This window comes from Astyanax mexicanus, chromosome 3 (genome assembly GCF_023375975.1).
Source record: "Astyanax mexicanus isolate ESR-SI-001 chromosome 3, AstMex3_surface, whole genome shotgun sequence".
Lineage (NCBI taxonomy): Eukaryota > Metazoa > Chordata > Actinopteri > Characiformes > Acestrorhamphidae > Astyanax > Astyanax mexicanus.
Window position 1 is genome coordinate 39,211,565 of NC_064410.1, and position 25,292 is coordinate 39,236,856.

Genomic DNA, 25,292 nt, shown 5'->3' on the forward strand with positions numbered 1-25,292 from the left:
GGGTTTCCATTCAATTATTTGTAAACCTTGTGCACAGTTAAAACATTTTAATCTACTTTAGTTTTGGCAGTGCACAGCCATTCTTTAGATGGGCTTTGAATTCAGCATTTCAGAATGTCTAAAGCACACTTTGAAAATCTGTGTATGAAGATCAGACTATCCATGGTTGCTTCCAGTGACTGGGATCCTGTGCCCATTGCCCATTGCCCCTACTGGCGAGGTAGAGTATAAGCTAGTAAAGGGTTAGTATAAGGTTGTGGGGAAATGTATAAATGTAACAGCAGGTCATTGATGTGCATATGCTGTGTGATTTGGCTCTTACGGCTTGATACATATTTGAAAAAAAAATTAATGCAGATTTTTCTATGAACATTTTCAAAGTTTACAAAAAAAACTTGGTAGAGTAGTGTAGTTGGTAACAACACGCACACTAAGGTTCATTCCCTGACCAGGCAAACATTCTGACATACACCAATAAGAGTGCACTGACATGACTCCTAATGCTACAATTAGTACAAATGGTAGGTGGACAAAAATACATTCCTTTTAGTAGATGTATTGTTTTTCAGCTTATTTTTATGCCTCATTTTAAAATGCAAATGCAAAATTCATTGCATTAATCCTGTAATGCAATGCATTCAAAAAAACAATGAGAGCTGAAAAACGTCTGAGAACTGCAATATAAATGCAGTGGTTTGCTAAATATGTAGATATATATGAAGTCCAAATTCAGTGCAATATTTTGACGGAAAATCTTAAGGCACTTCATGCTTCCCTCTGCCCACAGCTTTTATGGAGATGCAAATTTCATTTTCCAGCAGGACTTCCACACTGCCAAAAGTACCAATTGTTCTTATATAATATTAACATTTTCTGAGACACTGTTTTTTGGGGATTTTCATTGGCTGTAAGTCATAATCATCAACAATAAAAGAAATAAACGTTTAAAATAGATCACTCTGTGTGTAATCTATACAATTTATGTTTTTAACATTTTGAATTACTGGCACTGACACTGGCCCAGGAAAAGCTGTGGTCAGGAGGCCTAGTTCCCAATGAAAGCTGTATTCTAATTACTATAGCGGAGTCAAATTGCATTTTACTGTTTTGTCAGCTTTGACTAGAACTTTCACTGGTGCACTGGGCTTTATAAAATATTGAGGACATAAATATAAACAAGTCGAGACTGTTAAGAAATTTGTTTGAGGAGTTTTTTTTTTTCATTAATAAATAACAAAAACACAAATTACTTGAAATAATAGAACTAAGAACCGAAGCATTCAACAGTGTTACATAACTCTTTAAAATCCTTTATTTAAAAAAATCATCAAATAATTAAATAAAATAATTCATCAATTAATTAATTAAAAGACAAATAGAGTTGGGGTGATATAAGGACCCTTTAACACAGCGAAGAAAAAAAAACTGCTTGTAGTGAATCCAGCGTTCTGATAATGTGTCTGATAACCACATGGGGGAGTTATGGTCCACATTTAGAAGATGTTCTGAACGGTAACAGACCAGATACTGCCTCTAATCTCAGTGCTAAAGAAACACATAACCTGTTATAGTGGCAGATGTCAAACAGCGAGAGGCTTTCCCGCTGACGAACAGCTGTAGCTCCGCCCACTGGGAGGCTGTGGAAGTTGAGGATATCTGAGCTGTAAAACAAAGTTGCGGAGCGGATGAGCCTTGTTTACTGCGGGAGTTCGGGCTGTGTCGGGGTCTCTGAGGGTCTTCAGCTGTGAGTTCTGCAGGATTTGGAGATGGACGTGCTGAAATCAGCCGGCAGAGCTCTGCGCAGTCCCAGTTTCAGCAAACACCACAGTGAGTAACTTAACTCACAGCCCCTTTACAGCTAGTTTTTGTTTCTGGGGGTTCAGGAGAAAACATCAGCCTGCGTGTTCAGTTCCACCTTAAATAGTGAGGCTCCACAGTGTAAGTGCGGTAGCGTTTAAGGTGGAATGAACAATTCCGATAGAAAACAAGTTCTTAAAATCAGTCTCGCCTTTATTTGCTGTTATCTGGTGGTTCTATCTTTAATGTTCTCTCTTGTTACAGTTCAGTTTATGTTAGTTTAAGTGTTTTCAGTTATTTTTCAGTTTTCAGTCACTTTATTTCTCGGTGCTACATAGAAGTTGACCTGCACAGCCCGGCGTTTAGGATAGACAACAATCCACCTTAAAGCACTTCATGTGTGTGTGTGTGTGTGTGTGTACACGTCACCGATACTAAAGAGTAAGAGAATATTCATTATCGGTCAAAAGTTTTAGAACACCCCCACTTTTACCTTTATTCTGCCATTCAAGCGCTTCAGGTCCAGCCAATAACCGGAAATGTTATAAAATCCAGTGCGATAAAACTGCCAGTGATTTAACCCTTTCAGACCCTGCATCCATTACAATGGACATCATGTATATGTTCTTTATTTTTAAATGTTTTGTTACACCATAGACCTGTAGACAATGACCTATTCAGTGAACAAGTTTATAACCCAATGAAACAGTAACTCGGCTAACTAATTGTTACTAATTTATTGTGATTTAGAACAGGTCAATATAAAATATAAAATATTACACACAGACGTCCAATGCATTGGAAAAAACATAATACATTTAGTTAAATGTGTGTATTGCTATATAGATTTCATAGTAGAATATTAGAGTTTTCTTTTCTGTGTATTACAGAGAGAGAACAACATTCTTACATTTTGTTCCATCACTGGAGATAACTCATGTATAAAAGGGTTAAGGAAAGCTAATTAACTAAAAAGTGAAAAAAGTGGATTAAAAAAAGAAAATTAGAATGGGAAAAGATTGTGTTATTGCACTTGCTACTGCAGCATTTACACAACACACAGCATATACAGCATTTCATTAAAATAACTACAAAAAAGACTCAGAAACACAGACAAGTTACAACTCTATAACTATTAAAAGTATAAGTCTTTTCTTTAGAGAATTTACAGATTAAGTATGTTGCCAGTCAGTTTGGCTGACCCACATGGCAGTGCCTGCAGCTTAGCTTAACATTGGACTAAGTCTCAGTTTCAGCAGTGAGGAGACGATATAGAGTTCTGACAGGCGAAATACAGTAATAAACTCATTGCTCAGATGACAAAATAAAAAAGCAGATTGTCTGGCACATACAGCACTGCTACTGGACTACAGAAAATAGGGGTGTTCAAAAATGTTTGATCGATAGTGTAGCTAAGTGTGTTTGTCCATAAATATGTGACTAGCTAACTAACTACATTTTTATTCAACTAAATGTAGGTGTTTGTGTTTTATTGGGTTAAACTACAATGGTTTGCACTGTAATGGTTTACTGTTGTCCTGTGGAACACTGATCCTTTAGATCCCAAACTACCTGAGGTTAGTTTCCTCTAAACATTAGTGTTAAGATCATCTTAACCAATACAGCAAGTGCTCAGTGTGATGACAACATTTAAATAACTATATAGTTGTGTAACATTTGGCTTAGGTGTTTAGGAAACCCAGCCCAGAACAACACAGACTAATGTCAGTAACCATTATGCACCATTACAAAACCACAAGGAAACAAACAAACTTTTAAGATTCTACATTTAAGTTTTTCATCCCAGCTCTTCAATTTTGGTGTTTGAAGTTTGATGTTCTGGACTGTTTTGTGCTGAACTGTATGATTTTGCTTTCTGCTTGATTTCCTGAAATTATTTTTCCCATTAGAAACTGGTAATTAAGCTTGGTTATACTACTGTAAGTTAGAATTTTATTTGTCATCTGGTAACCCCTTAAATTTAATTTCTCTAACATTCTATTTTGCTGTTGTGGAAGTTTTCTTAGCGCTGCCACAGCGTCTAAACAAACTATTCCCAGAATGCTGCTTCAGCCTCAGTTGGAATGACAATTTACCATTATAGGAAATTTATAGTATGCTATAGTATTTTCAAAGCATTCAAAATCATGTTCCCAAAGGGTTACTTTGATGTTACATTTTTGTTGTGGAAAGAAGCTTAATATGAATCTAAGGTCTAGTAGTGCATCTGAAAAAAATTGAATATCATTGAGAAGAAAAAAAAAAAAGTTTTTCAGTAATTCAGGTCCATAGTGGTATTACACACAGAGTGATCTATTTTAAGCATTTATTTCTCTGAAAATTTTAATATTATATAAGACCAATTGGTACTTTTGGCAGTGTGGATAGTGTGCCAAGTCCTGCTGGAAAATGAAATCAGCATCTCCATAAACGTTATCAGCAGAGGGAAGCACAAAGTGCTGTAACATTTTGTCGGAAAACACTGCACTGACACAGTGGATCAACACCAGCAGATGACATGTCTCTCCAAACCATCACTGATTGTGGAAACTTCAGACCTCAGCAGACTGTGTGCCTCTCCACACTTCCTCCAGACTCGGATTCCTTGATTTCCAACTGAAATGCAAAATCATACAGAATTACTGAAAGTAACTTTTATCAATGATATTTAAATTCAGCAAGAGCAAGCTTTTGGTATTTGGCATTAGCAAGAATTAGCTGCATAGCATAGTAAGAAGGTATTGTTGGTCAGTTACTTATATGCTGGTAAGAAGAACTCCAGTCACTGTATGGATTTGTTAAGTTCCACTAGCAGCTCTAACACCAACACATAGCCCTTCCAAACTAAATAATTTATTTATTTTGTTGACTGTAAATGTATGAATGTAAATGCTTTCTGCCCAGTATAATAAAAAAACATTTTACATGTTGTTTATTACTTTAATGCCTAAGCTTCAATGCCTAAATCTTTAGCTTAGAAAACTTACCAAATACTCAAGCTTGTGACCCAAGCCTGGCTTTGGAGCATTACTCAGTAAGGTCACCACTGAAGTGAACAGTTAATTAAATGAGTCTTACTCTGACTCTGACCTGGGAAATTTGTTCAGGGGAGTTAGCTTGTCTCTGGAGACATTTCATACGACTTTTTGGGGCAACTGTAATATTACAGTCCCCCTGGGTTTTCTAGAAAAGCACCTCTTATTACAACTGAAAGCTAGTGGAGCTGTTGAATACCCAAGGAATGTTGAACTTTCCGCTATACCGTCCTCAGTATAAGTATATATAAGACTGAATAGCTGCAAACACAAACACTTACGGTTCAGGAGCCCCACAGCTCTGGCTGATTTGTGTCGTTCTCTGAGGGGTACATTGAGAACCTGAGAGTGCTCTTGACCCTGTAAGAGCTGCTTAAAGGTTGAGAGGGCTTAACACCATGACGACAGGTTGGAATGCCTTCAGAAAGAATTTGAGACTTGTCGTTCAAGCTAAAGGCCAAGTTGAAGCTCACTGAGGTACCGTGTTCTGAAAAAGTCCAGACTGAAAAAGTAAGCGAAGAAATAAGGCTGGTACCAATAGTACATTACTTAGTTGCCTATTCTTTCCACTATGTATTGTTGGTGTGGCACATTGGCTAACAATACTGCCTTAACCAAGACAATGGCAACCACATGGACAATCATACCATGCTACACCAATACCATTCTACATTTGCCTACCTGTATAAAAAGATTAAATTGTAAGTCACCCCATTATAAGGGCTTAAGCCAAATGCTGGAAATAAAATAAATAAATGTAATATGAGCAAAATAATAACAGCAATCTGAAGCTGGCTAATTGAATTTAAATAAAAAAAAATAAATACATTATTCAAGCATAAGGCAATTGTTAGGCAAATGGCAGTATTAAAAAGTGTTGAACATGTAATATTTTGGGCATATTTGAGCAAGCACAGTTGAGCACGTTTGACCAACACAAAAACAAGAGTAAATAAGCCACAGACAAAATATTTTGTAAGATTTTTAGATTAGATAAACCCTCAATTTGTTTACTATTTATTCACAATGTCTGGGTAATGACTTCCCGTAGGGGCTGCGTTATTGATGGGTTGCTGACAGCACACGTCCATTACATCACATTTAAGGCATTCAGCAGATGTTCTTGTGCTGAGTGACTTATGAAATTGATTTTCTGTTCTCTTAAAAATGATCCATTGCTAGTTTGTATAGACTTGTATCAAAAGTTAAGTTGATCTTAGGTGCTGCCAAATACAACAAAAAAAATCAGCAACATAAGGGATGTCTTAATCTGGACCACTGACTCTGAATTGGTATAATCCAGGCATATTTAAATGGATTGGGAATCTGATTCTAAACCCTATCCACTTCCAAGTTTTCACTTTTCTGTGTTTTAAACCACAACTGAACAGTTCTTTCAGAAATGAGTGGAGACTTATGCTAATACACACTCTACCATTCACGTCAGTATAAAACATCATTTACGTTACGTTATTTCACAGTAGTAGTCTACAAATGACAACAGATATCAGTCCACAGCTTGTACAACCACAAACGCACACAAAAAACGCTCATGCAAAAAGTGACGATTGCATTGTTTTAAATAAACAGGGGGCTGTGTGGTCAGGTAGGTCAGTCAGAGTGGATCATAGGATATTAAACACACTTAAAACTGAAAAATTAATGCTTGATAGCCAGTGAAAAGAATGCAGCAGAGGAATTACCTGGCTAAATTAAGAAACAGGGAAGAACTGATCGAAAATGCTACTATGTTCTGGATCAGTTGATCAAGTACTCATAGGAAAACAAGCCAGAAGGGATCCTACCATGAATGAAAACAATCTGTTTCAGGAATTCTTCCTGTTTTCTAGGCCATTTCTGGTGATATTCCAGAGTAATTCAATGAAAATGATTTCTAACTTACAGTGCTTACTTGACTATTTGGAAGCAAATGCATCATTGCAACTTTCCAGAGAATTCAAACGTCCTAAAAGGAGCCAATCATGATTATTTTTCCTGACACTGAGAGTTTCAGTGAGGTCTGTTCAGTACATTCTTCTGTACAGCTTGCTTTTTGAACATGGTCCAAAAATGTAGACAATAGGCCTGGAACGTGATCTCACAGAAACACATGCTAGTTAATGTTTCAAGGCTTAAAACATGGCCTTTTACAAAATGAGGCAGTTGGAAAAGCTTGAACAGCTGCTGCTGGCCGTGTCCTGGTGGTGCACCCCCTTTCCCATCTGCATCAGATCCTGCACCTGTTTAGTATGAGCGGGACACTGACACACAAGAGATCCTAAGGCACTGGCTATAAATCCTCCCCCTATAAAACACAATAAAAAAGTCAAGTCGAGTCACTCTTCATTACAAAGCCATGTTTGCTGCAAACGATGCAGTTTCTCATTGGAGGTGTGTGACTTTGCAGCTTTGGAAGGGCACTCACACACTCCTACATTAATGAGGAGTTACTTCTGTGAGAGAGACAGGGATGTAACGTTGGGGTGAAAAAGCGTGAACGAGACCCAACATTTTGATCTTTTATTAGAGGTTTTAGATGGGGTCTAGTGTTTCATGTTAAGGAAGGTCCATTTCTTCTTTTTGGTTTGTGTTGCTCCCCCTCAATTTGTTTACTGTTAATTCACATGTGCATTTTAAAACTTACTCTATACTGTGAAATGACTCTTTGCACACACACACACACACACACACACACACACACATACACAAATGCAGGCATAGGCAAACACAAGCTACCACTATCCAGCCTAATGACACTTTACTGTTCACATCTAAATGAGATAATATAAATTAGAATGAAGGCCAGATATCTGAGGGCTGCGACTAATGACTATGTTGGTATTCAACTGGTAAGGTGACTCTTTTTCCAGTTAGTCAACAATGATTTGTTCCATGTCTTTCATCGCTTTAAAATTAAAGAAACGTGGGGTTTAGGCCCTGTCCACACAAATCCAAATATTTTTAACAACATAGGTTTTTGTCTCCCTTTTTAAAAAAAATATCTTCTTCCACACGAGCAGCTTTTTCAAAAATATTCCCGTCCACACAGAAACCCTGCACCACTCAAAAAAGCTAAAATGAACATGGAATTCTCCTTCTCACCACTTCTCAGTAACAACTTCTTCATTTTCAAAATTGTCCCATCAGGTGCTTGTTTGTCCAGGCTTGTCCAGAATCTCTGTTCGTGGTAAGGTTTGTACCTATGGATGGGAAGCTCATTTTGGTGTCTCTGCTGTGTTAGGTAATGTAAGAGTAACATAAAAACGGTTCCATTGGTAGCGGAGTTTTCAAAGATGTCCACCTTGGAAGGCATCTTTAAAAAGCTCAGTTTTCAGTGACTTAAAAACACAGTTTTCATGTGGATGGAAGGCCAGAATTCAGACAAAGAAAACTCACTTTTGGGAGAGTTTCTTTTTTTTTTTTTAAATATACGGATTTGTGTGGACACGGCCTTACAATTGCCGTTTTAAATGCCTAGATATAGTTAAATGAGTTAATTTGTAATCTATTGTGTTTGGTCACTTTTGGAGACACAGAGCAAGTTAAGTGTAAACTGTGTGCTTATTACCCCTCCCTCATTGCATTTCTGTCGCCAGCACTTACAATATAACCATTATTCAGCACTGAGGTTTGGAGCTTCCAATTTTTTTTAGAATCAATATTGTCTACTATATTGCCAAATTGTTGTTACCCTACTCTATTCTACATAAAACTGATCTTCATGCACTAAGCTGTCTTAATATTCAGGGCATCTGTAGTCAAGGTAGCTAAGCAATGGCTAGCTTTCCTCTTGACTCTGAGATAATCTTTTTTCTGTGTCTGTTTTGCAATTACATTTTTGTGAATGGAGGATTCTTTGTTTCTTTTAGTTATAGCAGTTTGGTTTACCTCTTCACTCGCATTTGTCAGCAAGTGCTGCACTTTCATTAAGTATAAAAGACACCAAAACAAACCTGTTAGCCTCCCTCAATCTTGTCTACATCCATTCCACACATTCCTAATTTCTAACTAGCCATATCCTCCTTTAGTTTATATTATGAGGTTAAGATTGTTTCCTGACTAGAGACATTTCCTGTTTAATTATTTTAAACAAAGTGGCTTTAAGGGTTCAAAATTATTGTTGGTCCAAACTTTCTCAGATGTTATTAAAAGAGGTTAAACACAATGTGCAGTGCAAAGTTCATTGTTCGGGTGAAGAAGAAGTTCAGGGTCTGTCCAGCCTGAACACTTCATTGGTCACTCCACCCTACATGCTTCCTGATGATAATCATTCAACTAAAGTGGAGCCTTCCACTGTGATTAAGGGCTTCTGAGTGTCCCACTAATCAGTATTTAGTGAGATTGCCCATCACTCCGGCTGTGTTATTACGCCCCTCTTTGTTTATGAGCTTCTGAGAACGCCTTCCAGGTGTGGAGGACAATCATCAATAATCTCTGTGCAAGATATATTATTTCTGGACCGGTAGTCTGGGAAATTATACTGTAAGCTCTTCTCTGCAGACCCTTAAATCACTGTGGGCAAGTTTGGTACTAGTGAGGGACCATAAGTCAGGTCTGAGAGTAAAAAACTAAATTCCTTCTTAAAGGTTCTGTGTGTGTATCGATAAAAGTCTGTAGAAGTCACAAGAGTTGGTTTCTTTATATTGGTTTGTGTTTCTTTTTTTCAGGTTTGAGGTAGACTGTTTTTCTTTTTAAAGTGGTAGTTATTTGTAACTTGTCTAAAATGTGTTATATATATATATATATAATTTCTGAAGATCTTTCTAGAAGTTTGTTATGTGAGTTTGTGTAACATTGTATTTGCATACACTGATCACTGATCACGCCATGACATTAACAACACCTCTGTTTGTGCATCAATTTTCCTTTCATCATCTCCACTGTCTCTATAAAAACACTTTGTTGTTCTATAACTAAAGACTCTATAGCTGTAGTCCTTCTGTTTCTCTGTATGACCTCCTTTTACCCTTTAAACTTTTGTTATTTTTACTGCTATATCTGATCCATTCATACACATGCCACAACACAGAGTATCATCACTGATTCAATCCTAAATCAAATCAATTGATTTGTATCCAAAATTTACTAACTTAATTTGATATCTGATCCAATATCAGTTCAACTATGTATTCTATTTTATTTCTGTTACAACAGCAGTTTTTGTTTGAATATGAAAAGAGATTTTAAGATAATGTATGTTGTAATTCTACAACAGATCATTAACATACCATGATTTAAAAATGTTTGTGTTTAAGTGAAGAATTAATTATTAGTTGGGTCAAAAATAGGCTAATTTAAAGGATCCATCTCAAGTTTATATGAATCGATACTGGATCTTTCAGATGAAGATCAATTTGTATAAAAAAAATTGACTCTGCCACAGACACGACCATTTCAGAAGGATTACAGCAAAATTATAGGGATTATAGAACTATAAACTTTGAGGATATAACTATAAAGTTTGAGTAGGTGAAGAGATGAACAAATGAGCGTAGAAACAAGTAAGTGGTTCTAATAATGTGGCCAGTCAGTGATGAGGAGAAATCATTCCAGCATAATTCCAGAGAACATACAGGGGTTGGACAATGAAACTGAAACACCTGGTTTTAGACCCCAATAATTGACGGACAGTTCTGGTGGAAACAGGAGAGTTGAGGTGCACATTGAATTCTGTCGTGATTTGAGCAGCCGTGGTTTTATGTTTTTTTGGATACAATCCGGGTTAGCAACCGAACATCCCTTTCAGACAGCTTCCTCTTACAGCGTCCACAGTTAATCCTGTTGGATGTGGTTGGTCCTTCTTGGTGGTATGCTGACATTACCCTGGCTCTTGATTCATCACAAATACTTGCTGTCTTGGTCAAAGATGCGCCAGCAAGACGTGCACCAACAATTTGTCCTCTTTTGAACTCTGGTATGTCACCCATAATGTTGTGTGCATTGCAATATTTAGAGCAGAACTGTGCTCTTACCCTGCTAATTAAACCTTCACACTCTGCTCTTACTGGTGCAATGTGTAGTTAATGAAGATTGGCCACCAGGCTGCCCAATTTAGCCATTAAACCTCCCACACTAAAATGACAGGTGTTTCAGTTTCATTGTCCAATCCCTGTAGTTCCACTGCTCCACAGCTCAATGCTGCTGGATTTAGTACTCTAATACATGCCTAGCATTAGGCATGGTGCCAATGGGTTTAATGTCTGTCTGCTCCAGAGAGTCTTATAATATTGGCAATACTTCTCTAGAGGGACTGTCTGATGCTGTGTTATATACATTTGCACATCTGTGACAGCAATTTGTTCAGACATAAGTTTGGACATTAACAATGCAGAATACATACACATTAAGATGCGCTACAGTTTCAAATATACAAGCTTTATACTGTGTTATAAGTTATATAATTTACCAATGTTACATATTACACACTATTTATTCAAATATCTACTAAAGTTAAACATAAGGAGACTTGAAGGACAAAAGAGAAAATATGCAGTTCCACACTCCCCAAAGGAAAATTAGGCCATATTCTTGTCTTTTTATGATTCTTATCAAGGCTTATCTGTACATTCCACGGATCGTCGCAGTGCCTCATAAACACAGGCTCCATAACCTAGACTTGGCCTCAGATAAAGAGCGCTCATCCTTGGAGATTTAGAGCTGCTCTGTTTTCCATTATTTCTGAGTATGTTTGGGCCTCAACTTTGTGATATGATTTTGGGAAAACAAGGAGTGGCTTAAAGCCGGCAAGGACAGCCGGCATGTTTTCCAGGAATGTTTTTGAGCAGAGGGGCTTAGGCTCAGCTTAAATAAAACAAATATTGGTGTTTTAATGCATGTGTGTTTACATGCAGCCTTGTACTTTAACTCTACATACAGCTGCTGTCAGTAGCATGCAGCTTAGTGGGGTCTGTGTTGACCCCAGGCGTTTGCACAGGGCTTGTTATTGTAGCTGTTTGACCTTCTGTCATAAACCATAACCCTCGTTCTGTTTTCTCAGAGCTTCCAGAGAACTGGACTGACACCAAGGAGACCCTTGTGGAGGGCATGACTTTTAACCTGCGGTATTTGGGGGTGACTGTGGTGGATCAGCCCAAAGGCGAAGATCTGTCGGCTGCTGCTGTGAAGAGGATAGTTGCGACGGTGAGTTAAGCAACAGAGTAATGTCTAAAATGGAAATTGCAATATGCATTGCATATGCAATGTAGGAACACAGTACTCAATAGCATGGGATGCTAAGGAAGAAAATAAATCGGTACAGAAACCTTTTGATGACCTAAAGAATCAATTATCGTACCATAATAAATTGTGTGGGCAGTATAGGTCCAGTTGGTCCAGTTTATTTAAATGAAGGCCTGAAAAAAAATTATGTACATCACTGTATTTTGTATGGGACAGGTTTTGAATCATAGTTTTTAAGGATCTGGCTCCATAACCCAGACCTGGCCTTAGATAAAGAGCGCTCATCCTTGGAGATGTCCCACAAGTTTTTTTTGGGTTAAGGAAAAAATGATTGATTATTTATAGAAACAACAAGACTTTCATCTATCTATATTCTGTTGTATCATAATAAATGGACAGTATAAGTCCAGTTGGTCCAGTTTATCTGAATGAAGGACTGGACAATTTGAATATAAATTACTGTATTTAGTATTGGACAGTTTTGAATCATAGTTGTTAAGGATCTGTCGCTACTGATGCATTTTGACTGTTATCATGTGTACTGAGATAAATATTGTGTATTTTAAAAAAACAATTGGGTACATATTGTTAAAAAAGAATTTAACAAATCATCCAGGCCTAGATAAAACCTATGCTTAGGTTCTTTTAATCTTAAAAAAAATGGAAAGAACTTTAGCATGAAGTCAATGTTGTGTCCTTATTTTAAGTTTCCTAGTTTCCTAGAACACTGTGGGTTCACACATATAACCATTTATGGACCTTTGTTAAGACTGTAATACATTCAATCTGGTACACTTTAGCATAATTTACAGGTTCTATAACAATTTCAAGGTCGGCCCCCCTTTCCGGCAGTAACATTTTCCTAAATATTATCTTTATAAAGCATTATTTTTGCATTATAAAGCATTATTTTATAAAAATGACAAGTTTAAAGAAAAAGGAACATTTCCAAAAAAAAATCTTAGGTCTAGGTTTGGAACACACTCTTCTCACAGTTTGTTCTTTGACTCTTTTGCTCTTTTGTTCCTCTCATTCTGTACTGATTTTAGGCTAAAGCCGGTGGAAGGAAGCTCCCCAAGGTGGCTCTGAAGGTCACACCTCAGGGAATCGTTCTTTATGACAGTGTGTCCAATCAGCTGATCGAGAGTGTCTCTATATACAGGTGAAGCTCTCTCCACCTCTGTGTAAAACACCACCTCATTCTCGTAAAGCTTCAAATGACCAAGATACTATATACACCTCTAATATCAGAGTGGCTGCAGCACAGTAATCTGTCCAGTCAGACCTTTTCTTGGTAAGAATATAAATGTGAAAAAGACGCCAAGAATACTAGCATGCTGGTGTTCGGGCACAGGCAAGAAGGGAAGACTTTTTTTAATTTGTTTTGATGCTTTGAAAACTATAGGTATCTGCTAATAATCTGACTGTGTGATGGCCGAAACACATTTTACATATTAACCTATGGAATAGGTTAGGGGGGAATACTCTAATTTCTACACCTTTTCTTCCAAACAGGAATCAATAGAAATGTTGCGACTGTGAGTAAAGCAACACAGTAATGTCTAAAATGGAAATTGCAATAATGTGGGAACACCAATACTCAATATCATGGGATGCTACGGCAGAAAATAAATCAGTACAATACTATTTAGCTGTACAATCTGACACATACAGTAAATGTCACACATTTTTAAGGTCAAAGAAAAATACCTTTTGATTCCCTAAAGAATAAACGCGACTTTCCTCTGTTCATCGTTTATCGTATCATAACACATTGTGTGGACAGTATATAAGTGGAAGAGTTTAGGGGGAAATAATCAAATTTCTGTAACTTTCCACTTGTTTCCTCCTGAAAAATAATCAAGCAGCCATTAAATTTATCTGAAGATTGCTTATTGGTTTTGCCCTAGTAAGCCATGATGTTAAATTAAATGAGCTGGTGATGAAAATATACGAATAAAATTATTGTTGCTTTTTTACCTGTTTTTGTTCTAATGTGATGTGGTGTTTTATCACGCCAAAACTTCTTTATTGCAAAGATAAATACACTTCTGAACACTAACCAGTCTTAACCCTGCTTAACATTCATTTTGTGACCTGTTCTTTTCAGAATCTCATATTGCACAGCAGATAAAATGCACGACAAGGTATTTGCTTACATTGCCCAGAACCAACAGAATGAAACACTGGAGTGTCATGCCTTCCTCTGTGCCAAGAGGAAAGTGGTGAGTATCTGTTACTGTTTTTCTTATGAAACTGATATGTTATTGATATGTACTGGCTGTTATTACTGTACTTAGTGTTGTGCTGTCATTTTGTTTTGAACAGCATTGAAATGAATGTAATAAATAGGAATGTCCAGTATGGCTGGCGAGATTATGTGTCCCCAATATGATATGTTTGCATTTTGCATTTAAAGGCTATTTTTTAAAGGGTTTGTTGGTGTTATTACATTATTGCTAGGTATGTATTAATGATTAAATGCTACTAAACATCTTAATTTGAACAATTGTTTATAGCTTAGTGTCATTTTAGACTATTTTTAGGTTCAAAAGTTTGGATAAATTACATAAATCTGTGTTTGTTCACTTCTTGGCTTTTAGTAGAAGTCAATTTAAATTGGGGTGATTTCTATTGATGATTTCCTCCCAAAATGTTGGCACAGCTAAATAATAAGAAACTTGATTCAGGGGCATGTAATTTTAGTTTAAAAATTGAACAAAATAGCTACAATATGTAGTATGTCCAGATTTTTTGGACACCTCTTCTAAAGCATACATTCAGCTACTTTAAGTTACACCTATTGCTGACACCACTTATACAACATATACACAATAAACAAGCACCTATTGATACCATTCCTAGTGGCAGGTGTGGAATAAAGAGGTAAATAACCCCCCAGTATTGAGCGTGGAGCAGGAAAACTGGGTTTACTTTGAAATATAGTAGAAATCTTCCAGTTAATCCAACAAAAAAAGAAAAATCATATTTCATAACTCATATCTTGAGAGATAGATCAAGCACACATATTATAAAAGTAACTGAAATTGTCCTCCCAGATACAAACTCTTTTCAGGTTCTCAGGGAAAATGTTGTGATTTTTTTATCGTCAGTTAAAATGTCATGACCTTTAAAGATAGAATTAAAGAAAGCAGGTTTATTAGTAGTCATTTCTAATAATGTGGAGTGTTGTCAGTTATGTCTTCTCTCCTGCTCCCTCAGGCTCAGGCCGTGACACTGACCGTAGCTCAAGCCTTCAGAGTGGCCTTCGAGTTCTGGCAGAACACCAAAGAAGGTACGGTGTCTGTTAAGAGCCCTATTAACTGTCCACACCTCGAGTAGCAGTGCGATATGAGCAGCTGAGAGGATCTTAGGCTGAAGTGGGCTCTCATTTATCAGACTGATTGGACAGGCCTGAAGCCTTAGCTATAGACCCAGGGGAGCCTTTGAAGGAAAGGCCAATCTCATCTGATCTTTTAAGAGAGTTAGAGAGAACACTACTCTTTAGTTTTCTCATGATAGTGGTGTTTAGGTCTGCTACACTGTGCAGAGTGTTTTAAATCTAAGACTATAATAAGTTCTAAAATAATCAGAAATGGGTAATTGATTAACAGAAATAATTTTGAATGAGATATTGCAATATGCATTTATATTTAATGATAACTGTTTATTATTATTTTGGAATACCTTGCCATGAGCACACTGCCCAGATTCCAGCTCACAATCAGAAGTTCTACTACAAAACTAAAGTTAATGCATGGATCTAAACTGTAAACAAACAAAAGTAAATACAGTGAATAGCAGTACAAATAAAAACAAGAAAAAAACAAGAAAATACAAGATTACAATAACACATTTTGTGTCAAAAATGTTGGCGTTATTATACTTTATAGTATAATACTTTATATCACACCCCTAATACATAGTAAATAGATTTTTATGTATTGTGTGTTTTTAATATTATTTATGTTATGTTTCATTACTGTGTCAATCCATTTTGATTATTTAAATGTATTTAGTTTAATTGTTTTATTTTATAGACCAGCCAGTAAAGTCAGGTCCAGCTGCAGAGATTAGTAATGGCACATGTTCAGAACCTGACGCATCAGACAGCGCGGTCAGCCTGAAAGGAACAGGTACTACAGACATACATATTGTGTATATATTCATAAACACATGTACATTTATACTCTGGATATTAATAGTTTGTGGATGGAGCATTAGATGGCCTGCTTAGATTAATTTAAAATTGATCACTGAAGATTTTCGAATAGAATTTTGTATATTTCTAAATGTTGCTCTTAGTACACAGTAGGGGTGGGCGATATGGCTCTAAAATAATATCATGATATTTCAGGGTAGTTTTGCGGTAACGATATACTTGGCGATATAGGAAAACAGAAAAAAAAAATAATTTCAGGAATATAGTATAAGAGTATAACAGCATAATCATAATGTGGCAAAATAAATAATATAGTATAAAATAATATAATGCAGCAAAAAATATTGCAGAATATTTAGTGCATGCATATAAACTGCAAACTAAAACAATTATACAATAAATACACTTAAAGCCTCACAGTAAATAATAAGACTACTTTTAAGACAGAACAGCCCTATTATCACGATATGGATTTTTAATGTCACGATATTTCTGTCACGATATATTGTATACAATATAATATTGCCCACCCCTAGTACACAGTAAATTTCCCACTTTTATTACAATTTCACAGTGTTAATTTAATACAAAAATGTTGATTAAACACTGGAAAGCTACTGTGTACTGTGTAGCTACTAATATCAGGAACACACTGAAACAATTGCAGGAAAAAATTCAAACCCCTTTTAAAATGTTTGCCATGTGCCATCTCTAGACGCAGCAACAGGAAACCTGTTGGATATTGAAGACAGCCCCGTGGTTGTTTTGGAAAATACTGACAATCAGGAAGCCCATGTGGACAATCGCAGTGAATCTGAGAACAACAACACTATCTGGGTAAGAGTTATGCTTCAGTGTTGCACATGCTTCATAATGTAATCTTAACTCTTAGCTCTTAACTCCAAAAAAACAAACATACTACAAGGATCAAGGATTTCCTCAGGATTTTTTTCAGATATGAGTGCAAATATTTAAAATACAGTCTTTATATTATACAGTAGCCAACAGCCACAACACCAGTGGGCATTCTGCATAAATAGACACTGACAAAAAAAGTTGGTTATCAGTATTTTCTTTCATATCATTTTCTTTGCAGGAGTTAGATGATGGACTGGATGAAGCTTTTTCAAGGTAAAACCCACTGAAATACACACACCTTTAACCAGCTGACTCTCTGTAATCTCCTCCCCAGTATCCTCCTCACTATCTTCCTCCACTTAGTTCTGGAAGGGTGCATCCCTGAGCAGCACAGCAGAATGAAAGAGCATTCTGATAAACACACGCCTATCAAACAGATTTCTGACTGCACTGTTACAGTGGCGCCTTTGATGCACTTGAGGAGAACTTGAATGGAAAGGTCACTAGTGAAATAATATGTCTGACTTTATATTGCAGTCTCTAGAGGCCTTCGGTTTAATGGTTATATTTTCCAGTGACTGCAAATTTTCTCTCAGAGTGAACACCACAAACTCTTTAATAAAAAATAGTTTTTATAAAACTCTTTTATGGCTAGAGATGTCAGTGCGAACAGAGAAATGGCTCGGGAAGAAATCACATTTACAGTGAGTACAGAAGGTCCCACACGCATATTCTGCAGGTCAGTGTAGCATTCTTTAGTGTCCATGGTACATACTTTACTTTTACTAGTTCCAGTCTCATACATTTGAGCTGCCAGAGCACTTTTTCCTCAGATCTAATTTCCTAATTTTATCACTGATATTTAGATTCTATTTCTTTTTTTTTCTTTTATTCTTTATACAGTTGTGCAAAAATCTTGTTTTCCAATCTTGTTTAGTATTTAGGATATTTAGCTTGTAGTATATTTATTTTGAATATGACGTGCCTTAGGGTGCTTTTCACGACCAAAAGATCGACTGGAGCATGATCTGGTTCATCTTTAACCAAACCAGAGAAAAAAAGGGTGCTGTGAAAAAAAATATGACTAGCTAAATTGAGGAGAAAAATAGGAGAGCATTTTAAATAAATAATACAAAATATAGATGTAATTACAAGGACCTGATTTTAAACTGAATAAATGCAGAATACACTGTTTTTGATGTTTTACACTTTGTACCTCGTTTAGTGGTTAAAATAAGGCTGTGCGAAAGCTAAACAATTATTTGTGCATTTATAAACAAACTTAATAAACAAGTTGTTATGAACATGATATAGCTCACTATGTAACAGACATAACAAGAATTAAATCAGTTTTTAAAATATCTGTGCGATTTTTTTAAATCTTAAATTAGTTTGTTGAATAATAAGAACAATACTTTTATGTTTATATAGGTAAAATTATAAACATTGCTGTCTCATATTTATCTCACTAAATCAGTCTTGAAGCCTGGACATGCTTCATAATTTTCTGAACAGTGATTTCATTAATAAGAATGTTTTCTGAACCAGTTGCCAAATGGGTTTTTTTACTGTCTGCTCTTAATGTAATTCATGCTCAGTGTAAGTAATACATCATCTGATGACTGTAGTGATGTGGTGAAATTCCTTTGCCAGTGCCATCTACTGGTACAGGCCAGTTCCTACAGGCGACAGCTGAACTGTGAATGTTTTTTCTTGGATGTGTTTTGATGCTACTACCACAAGATTTTGTGAAATGAGACGCTGCAGCAGCAGCAGCAAATGTCTGCATCACTAAAGCTCCTGTGTACTTTACTTTCTCTGTCTTTAGCTGCAGTTTGGATAGCTTTGAATACTCTCCAGGTAATGAATGGTTGTCCAGATTGCCGTGGTCTTAACCATCCCAATCTCAGCTCATCCTTTTCCCCAAATAACGTGATCCCACCCTTTCTCTTAGTTTCTGTTCTGTCCATCATCCCAGTACTGTGTATATTTCTCCAGCCCCCAGCCTTTCATCACCAAATGATTCTGCACCAACTCCATTTGTTGTTTTACATTTGTTGTTGAATCTTGCACAATCAAGTGAATCATTTGTAGTTCAAACTAATCAGTCTGTTTAATTTTGTTCCAGTTTTGTGCCATTTAGTAATAGGGCTGCACGATATGAAAGAAAAAAAAAATACTTTACCGTGTATGTTAAGGCAATTCATAAAAAAAAAAAAAAATGTAATTGTATTTTGAAGTCAATAAATAATAATATAATATGCAATTTAGATTTAAGGAGAAATCAGGTGTGAATTGGACTTGGGAAAAACAAAATAAACTTTTTGTCAAATAATCCACCTCCACTCCCAGCATTCCTAAATACAGCACTTTTAGCTGATGCTCCCAACAGGCTTACAATGTTGGTGTTGTCCATGCACAGAAACCACTATTTTTACACCATTAACTCAAGCTCAAAGTAGCTCCACACTTTATTGGTCGAATTCTGAGGGCCCTGATATTTAAAATGAGGCACTGAGAACTTTGAAAATGCACAGAGAGATTATTAAAATTAATCAGAAACTGATCATTAGCTTTAGATCTGCATTACCCAACGAGCCACTCCATATAGACACCTGCTCACCTGGGACACCGGTGTCTTACACAGTTGTAAACTCTAAATCTGACATAGATCATTAAAGACAGACCTTCCTTACTATTACGAAATAACACACCATCAAAGGATTGTTCATAATGCATGGCACACAGTAAAGAAGTATGACTGGGGCCTTTATATCAGTATTAAGACAAATATCATCAATAATGATTAACAGATACTGTATACTGTACATTGTGCAGCCCTACTCTATGGCATAATCATGTCTCTTTTTAGATTCTTTCTACCAGAATAGATATTTTTTTTTTTTTTATGTTTCTTTAAATGAAAGTTTATTCATATCTCATTCACACAGATCATATGCACTGTGTCTGCAGCTTCGTATTCCATTTGTACAGCCCTAAAGCAAATCAGATGCTTAGGATCTGAAATCAACTGATTACAGTAGTGGATTTGAGGGCTTCTGCCTGATTGGGGGAAAAAGCTGCAGCTACACTGGTGTGTTCCAGAACAATCTGTGTAGAAAACGTTGACAGATCCGTAGTGATTCCATTACCATAGACATCTCACGTCGAAACCCTCTAGTTTGAATGTAGTGATTATTTGACTGTTCTTTAGGAAATTATTATCTTACACATCACCAAAAGTTTTAGTCTCTATTTTGTAATGTGTATAATTGAATACGTAATACTGAATACTTTCTTAGTAGCTGTTTCTATATACAATACCAGTCAAAGGTTTGGACACACCTTTTCATTCAAAGTTTTTCTTTATTATCTTTTATCTTATTAGCTTTATTTTCTACATTTTAGAATAACACATTTTTCGCACAATAAGGCACACTCAAAATCCTTTTTTTTTCCCAAAAATTGTCAGTGCGTCTCATAATCAGCTGTAGCTTTTTCACCATTCTGAGGATAGCATTATCTGCAATTATTAGCAATTATTATTGTAAGTCGCTTTGGACAAAAGCGTCTGCCAAATGTAATGTAATGTAATGTAATGTAATGTAATCTGCCTGTAGCCTTCTGCTAAGCCTGGCTAGCACTGCTGGAGCATTATAAGCATTAGCTGCTAACCACAGTGCTAGCTCTGTTAAATGTGGTTCTTAGAAGAATCTAAAGTATAAAATATTTTCTTGGTTGTTTACAGCTTCAATGTTTTAAATATTACATTTACAAACATTTAAAACACATAAAAATAAATAAAACACAGAGGTGTGTCCAAAATTTTGCACATTGTTTAGGATGTTAAGAGTAAGTGGCTTTAAAGTTTTGCTAATCTGAACGTAAAATACATACATTTTCTGGTGAAATCATCTAGATCCATTGATACAAATATAACATATCTGTAGACTCTTTATTAACAGTAGTTGATAATGTAGCAGTAACAGTTACACTATCATTTATTTTGCTTTGTGTCTCATTATGTTCTCTAGACAGCCATATTCCTAGTAATTTGCATTATATCTGTACTATCATTAGTGGATAGCACCCTTTGTATTTACACCCTTCTCTCTCTCCCTCTGCCCAGACTTGCCGAGTCCCGTACTAACCCCCAAGTCCTGGACATTGGGCTGACCCCTCTGGGCTGTAATTCGGACCCAGAAAACGACAAAGCCAATGGAAACACAGCACTGACAACCTCTTTTGCCTTTGAGAGCGGATGGTAAGACTACCGAAGAGCTGTTGGAGATGGTAGAAGAAAACTGGCCACAATAAACTGGACTCTCCATTTCAGTCATCAAGTATGAGGCAGGAACTCAAATACCAAAGCAATATGGCCTGTTTTTCAGAACTTGGTCAAAAAATTGAGTCACACTACATGTCCAAAAACCTGTAGTCTGCTAATACAGTGTTTCTTCTTAAACCAAGAACATTAAAGGAGAGCTCCAGCGTGAAATGGACTTTGGGTGTATGAAAATGTGATAAAAAGTACTTATCTATGTTAAATAGCTCACCTCTGTTCATCCGTATTTCGTGCACTTTGCCCAAACAGGTTTTTAGAATGCGTAAGACGGGACATTGTGACTTAAATTTAAGTGGGGGCCCCCAGAGATTTACCTACACTATGGGATTGTGCAGTTTTAAAGTTCTAAATGCCTCGTTTTAAATGTCAGGTCTCTCTGGATTCTACCAATGAGGTGTGGAGCTGCTTTGAGCCTGAATAACGGTGAAAAAAGTGATTTATCTCACTCATTCTAAAAGCCTGTTTTGGCAAAGTGCACAAAATACTAGACATAAAAAAAACTGCGGGAGAGCGGAGATGGGCTATTCAACAAAGCTTTTATCATCTTTTATCATGTTTTAATACACAGTCCATTTTACACCGGAGTTCTCCTTTTAAAGAAGATTCTGACTCATTTTTCTAAAAGAAACATGTACACTAGATGTGGAAACATTCCTTAATTTTCTTGATTTTTAGAAATTTATCCCAAAGATATTTACTTTACAGCACCACAGCATACTGCAGCATTCTGGTAGTAATGTGTTCTATATCACAGATGCTGTGTGTGCAAATGCAGCTCTGGATGAAATATATAAATACAGAGGTTGACCTCTACAGAGAACCACAGCACAATACAGATAGGCTTTATGTCACTTTAACTTATGGCTGGTATTGGACATGGTAACTTTGGGCGTATGTGTCCCTGTTCAGGCTGGTCCCATTCTATTGGCAGTTGTTTAATAGCTGTTGTAACACATGATCACTAATTATGAGGGTTGTCTGGATACTTTTGGACATGTAGTGCAGCCCATCTAGTCTTATTGTCACTATTTGTTATGTATAGCTTATAGAATCAGTATTACTTCCATGTAGCAGTATTTCCTTTCTAAAGCTGAGAGCTATACTACTGTTTAAACATTATGAAAACACTTGCCAATGATATCAATGACATAATCTATGAATAAATAATGTAAAATACTGTATAATTATATATTTACATGACATTTTGTCAGTTTTTCTGCCTTGAGATTTGATCTCCACTTTTGAATTATGAATCTTCCACATATCGTTTTATTTCATATGTGTACAGCATGTAAGATTGACCCCATTTATACCTGGTCACTATGTGATTAGTATCTGGAATGAATCCTGATGAGATTTTAAGCACGTGCATTTACACATTTAAAATTTCAATTACTGTGTGGAACAGAATATGCTAATTTGATCCTTGCCCATCAGTTATTACAGGTGTTTTTTTGGTTTGTGCTGAGAAGGTTTTTGGTTGTTGCATGTGTTCACACTTGGCCAAATCCGGATATAATCCTGATACTGATACTGTAAAGTTACTTACTTACAGTTAGCACTCTGGCTTTCACTTTAACCCATTAACTCCCTAAGTGACATTCACTGAACATGCTGAGACAGTGGGAGATTCTGAGTTTGTTCATCTTAGCTTATTTACACGATGTAGGAGTGCTGGGTTAGTCCATAAAATAAAAGTAGCTCATTTTAAAAGTGTACTTTTTGCTTTATCAAATCTGTTCCAACCCATTTAACAGTTAAGGGCATTTTCACACCAGCACTATTTGAACCGGTTAAAACAAACAGCTGGTTTGTTTGTACCCTTAGTGTGGTTCAACTGAGCAAGTGTGAAAACAGTAATCGCACTCGGGTGCTGATCAAAACAACCAGAGCGAGACCAGCTAGTTGAGGTGGTTCGCCCCAGCTATCAAATATAGTCCTTTTAATTGAGCTAAACTGCTGATAAGGTGCAGTTTAATCTAATATGTTAGCCAGATATCGCTAATTACTACAGCTTTGAACAAACACTGTCTCTGCTCCATGCTGTTTACACATGTGGTGTGTGCTGCATTCACTAGTCACAGTCGTGCACTACGTGTACATCTGTGCTGCGTGTTATATTAAAAAACGCTCTGTGTTAAAGCAGCTTCACACTGCACAGATATGCATGCTGTAACACAGAATCTTCTCGCTATATTTACTTTCTTGCTCCTGCGCCAAACAGCTCTGGCCAATCAGAGGAGACCGCATGCTCACATGGTTTATTGGTGCGCATTTTAGTGAGTTTAGATTTATACCTGGGTGAAACCAAACCAAACAGAGGGAGAAAAACTCAGTAACTGATCCGGACCATAGAAAACAACTACAGGTGTGAAAACGCCCTAGTAGTTTCTAAAACAAATTGGTAAAATAAAAGTTATGAAATTGTTGTGACATTTATGTTACTTTAGGATTTAAGCCTTAAAATATTTACAGTCATGTTCCACATTAAGAAACTGATTTGAATGACCTGCTCACTGAATTCATTTGATTCAGTTTTAATTTGGCATAAAAAATTCAGAAATTCAGGTTTGGAATTACTCATAAGTGACCAGGTGTAAACAGGGTAAATGCTTCCAATACTTTAAACAATAATGTATTGATTTTTTTTGCCATTATATCAGACTCTATAATGAAATGTATGAATTTATTGCACAATTCCAGGCATTTCATTTGTTTTAGACCATGTTACACATGGTTCCATTTAATTCCAACACGTTTGTTTTATTTTTTTTTGTTTTTGTTGCTTTTGTTGTTGTTTTTTTCTATTGTAATGTTTCTGTTTTTTTGTAGATACTGGTTTAGCTTGATTTTGGACAGTGCTGATAGGTCAACATGAAACATATCAAAATGTCTCAGTATATACCAAAATATAAATGCTAATATCTTTTCAGTATACTATTTGTTTGTATGAGTAGACCTTTCCACCTGAGTTAGCATTAAAATCACCTTTTTTTCATGTGAATAATGTTTTAATGTTTCCTTCTGATCATTATAATTCAGAGTCACTTTAATGAGGTGGTGTGATATTTGTATATAAGCTTAATAAATAAAGAGATTATACAGATTGTGTTTAGGTGGCTTTTTTGGAGCAGCAGGGGGCAGCATTTCCACACTTAATGCTACTGACACTTTTATGTCGTCTGTCTGTGATCCAGACACACACACAGAGACAGAAACCTCATCATCATCATCTTTGTCAAGTTAGGGCCTGATTTTGCTTTTCACCTCGTGAGCACTCACAGCGTGTTTGTGTCTATTTCTGTTCGCACTGTCGTAACCTGATTGCCATCAGCCCCTCACTGCAGCACCTGTGTTGTGTTTTGTGCTTCACAGAACCGTGTTCTTCTCAGTGCCTTTTTTTTAAGCTTTAAAGCTTTACTTCAGAGCTCAGCGCAGAGCGAGAGCATCTCAAGGGTGTGTGTACTATATACAAGGCTGTAAAAAGTGAACCGTGGACCTGTTTGTTATTCCACGCGGTCTGTCCTCATTCGTTTTTTCCACCTGTCTGCCCTTCGTTTTATGAGTACGAGGGGACAGACGGCTGAAATCCATCTCTTTTCTTTCGATGTTCCGGCTCTTTTCTGCAGCAGCAGCAGCAGCAGAAGACGGAAACCTTCCTCTGTGACGCAATCAGTGTTAAATAATGCAGCTTTTCAAAGTAAATTGTCAAGATGAATTCTCACAAGTCCACAAGCCCCCCTTGTTCGTTCGTGTGTGTGTGTGTGAGAGAGAGAGAGAGAGAGAGAGAGCACATGTGTTTGAGCCTGGCTGTGTGTGTGTGTGTGTGTGTGTGTGTGTGGGTTGGACCATGTGACGCACAGTCCTCCAGAGGACTCTCAACACACACACGTTCTCCATCTACAATAAAACGTGT

At 36.6% G+C, this 25,292-nt stretch overlaps 1 protein-coding gene across 1 annotated transcript; it reads left to right on the forward strand.

The window, feature by feature from the left end:
* Positions 1 to 1,542: 1,542 nt before the first annotated feature.
* On the forward strand, positions 1,543 to 24,482 carry ldlrap1a (low density lipoprotein receptor adaptor protein 1a). The gene is given in 10 exon segments (XM_049475302.1): positions 1,543 to 1,827; positions 11,830 to 11,972; positions 13,061 to 13,173; positions 14,122 to 14,236; positions 15,234 to 15,306; positions 16,052 to 16,147; positions 16,889 to 17,010; positions 17,270 to 17,304; positions 21,161 to 21,255; positions 21,258 to 24,482. Coding segments are annotated over 10 exon segments (882 nt in total). The 5' UTR covers positions 1,543 to 1,766; the 3' UTR covers positions 21,287 to 24,482.
* The last annotated feature ends 810 nt before the right edge of the window (positions 24,483 to 25,292 follow it).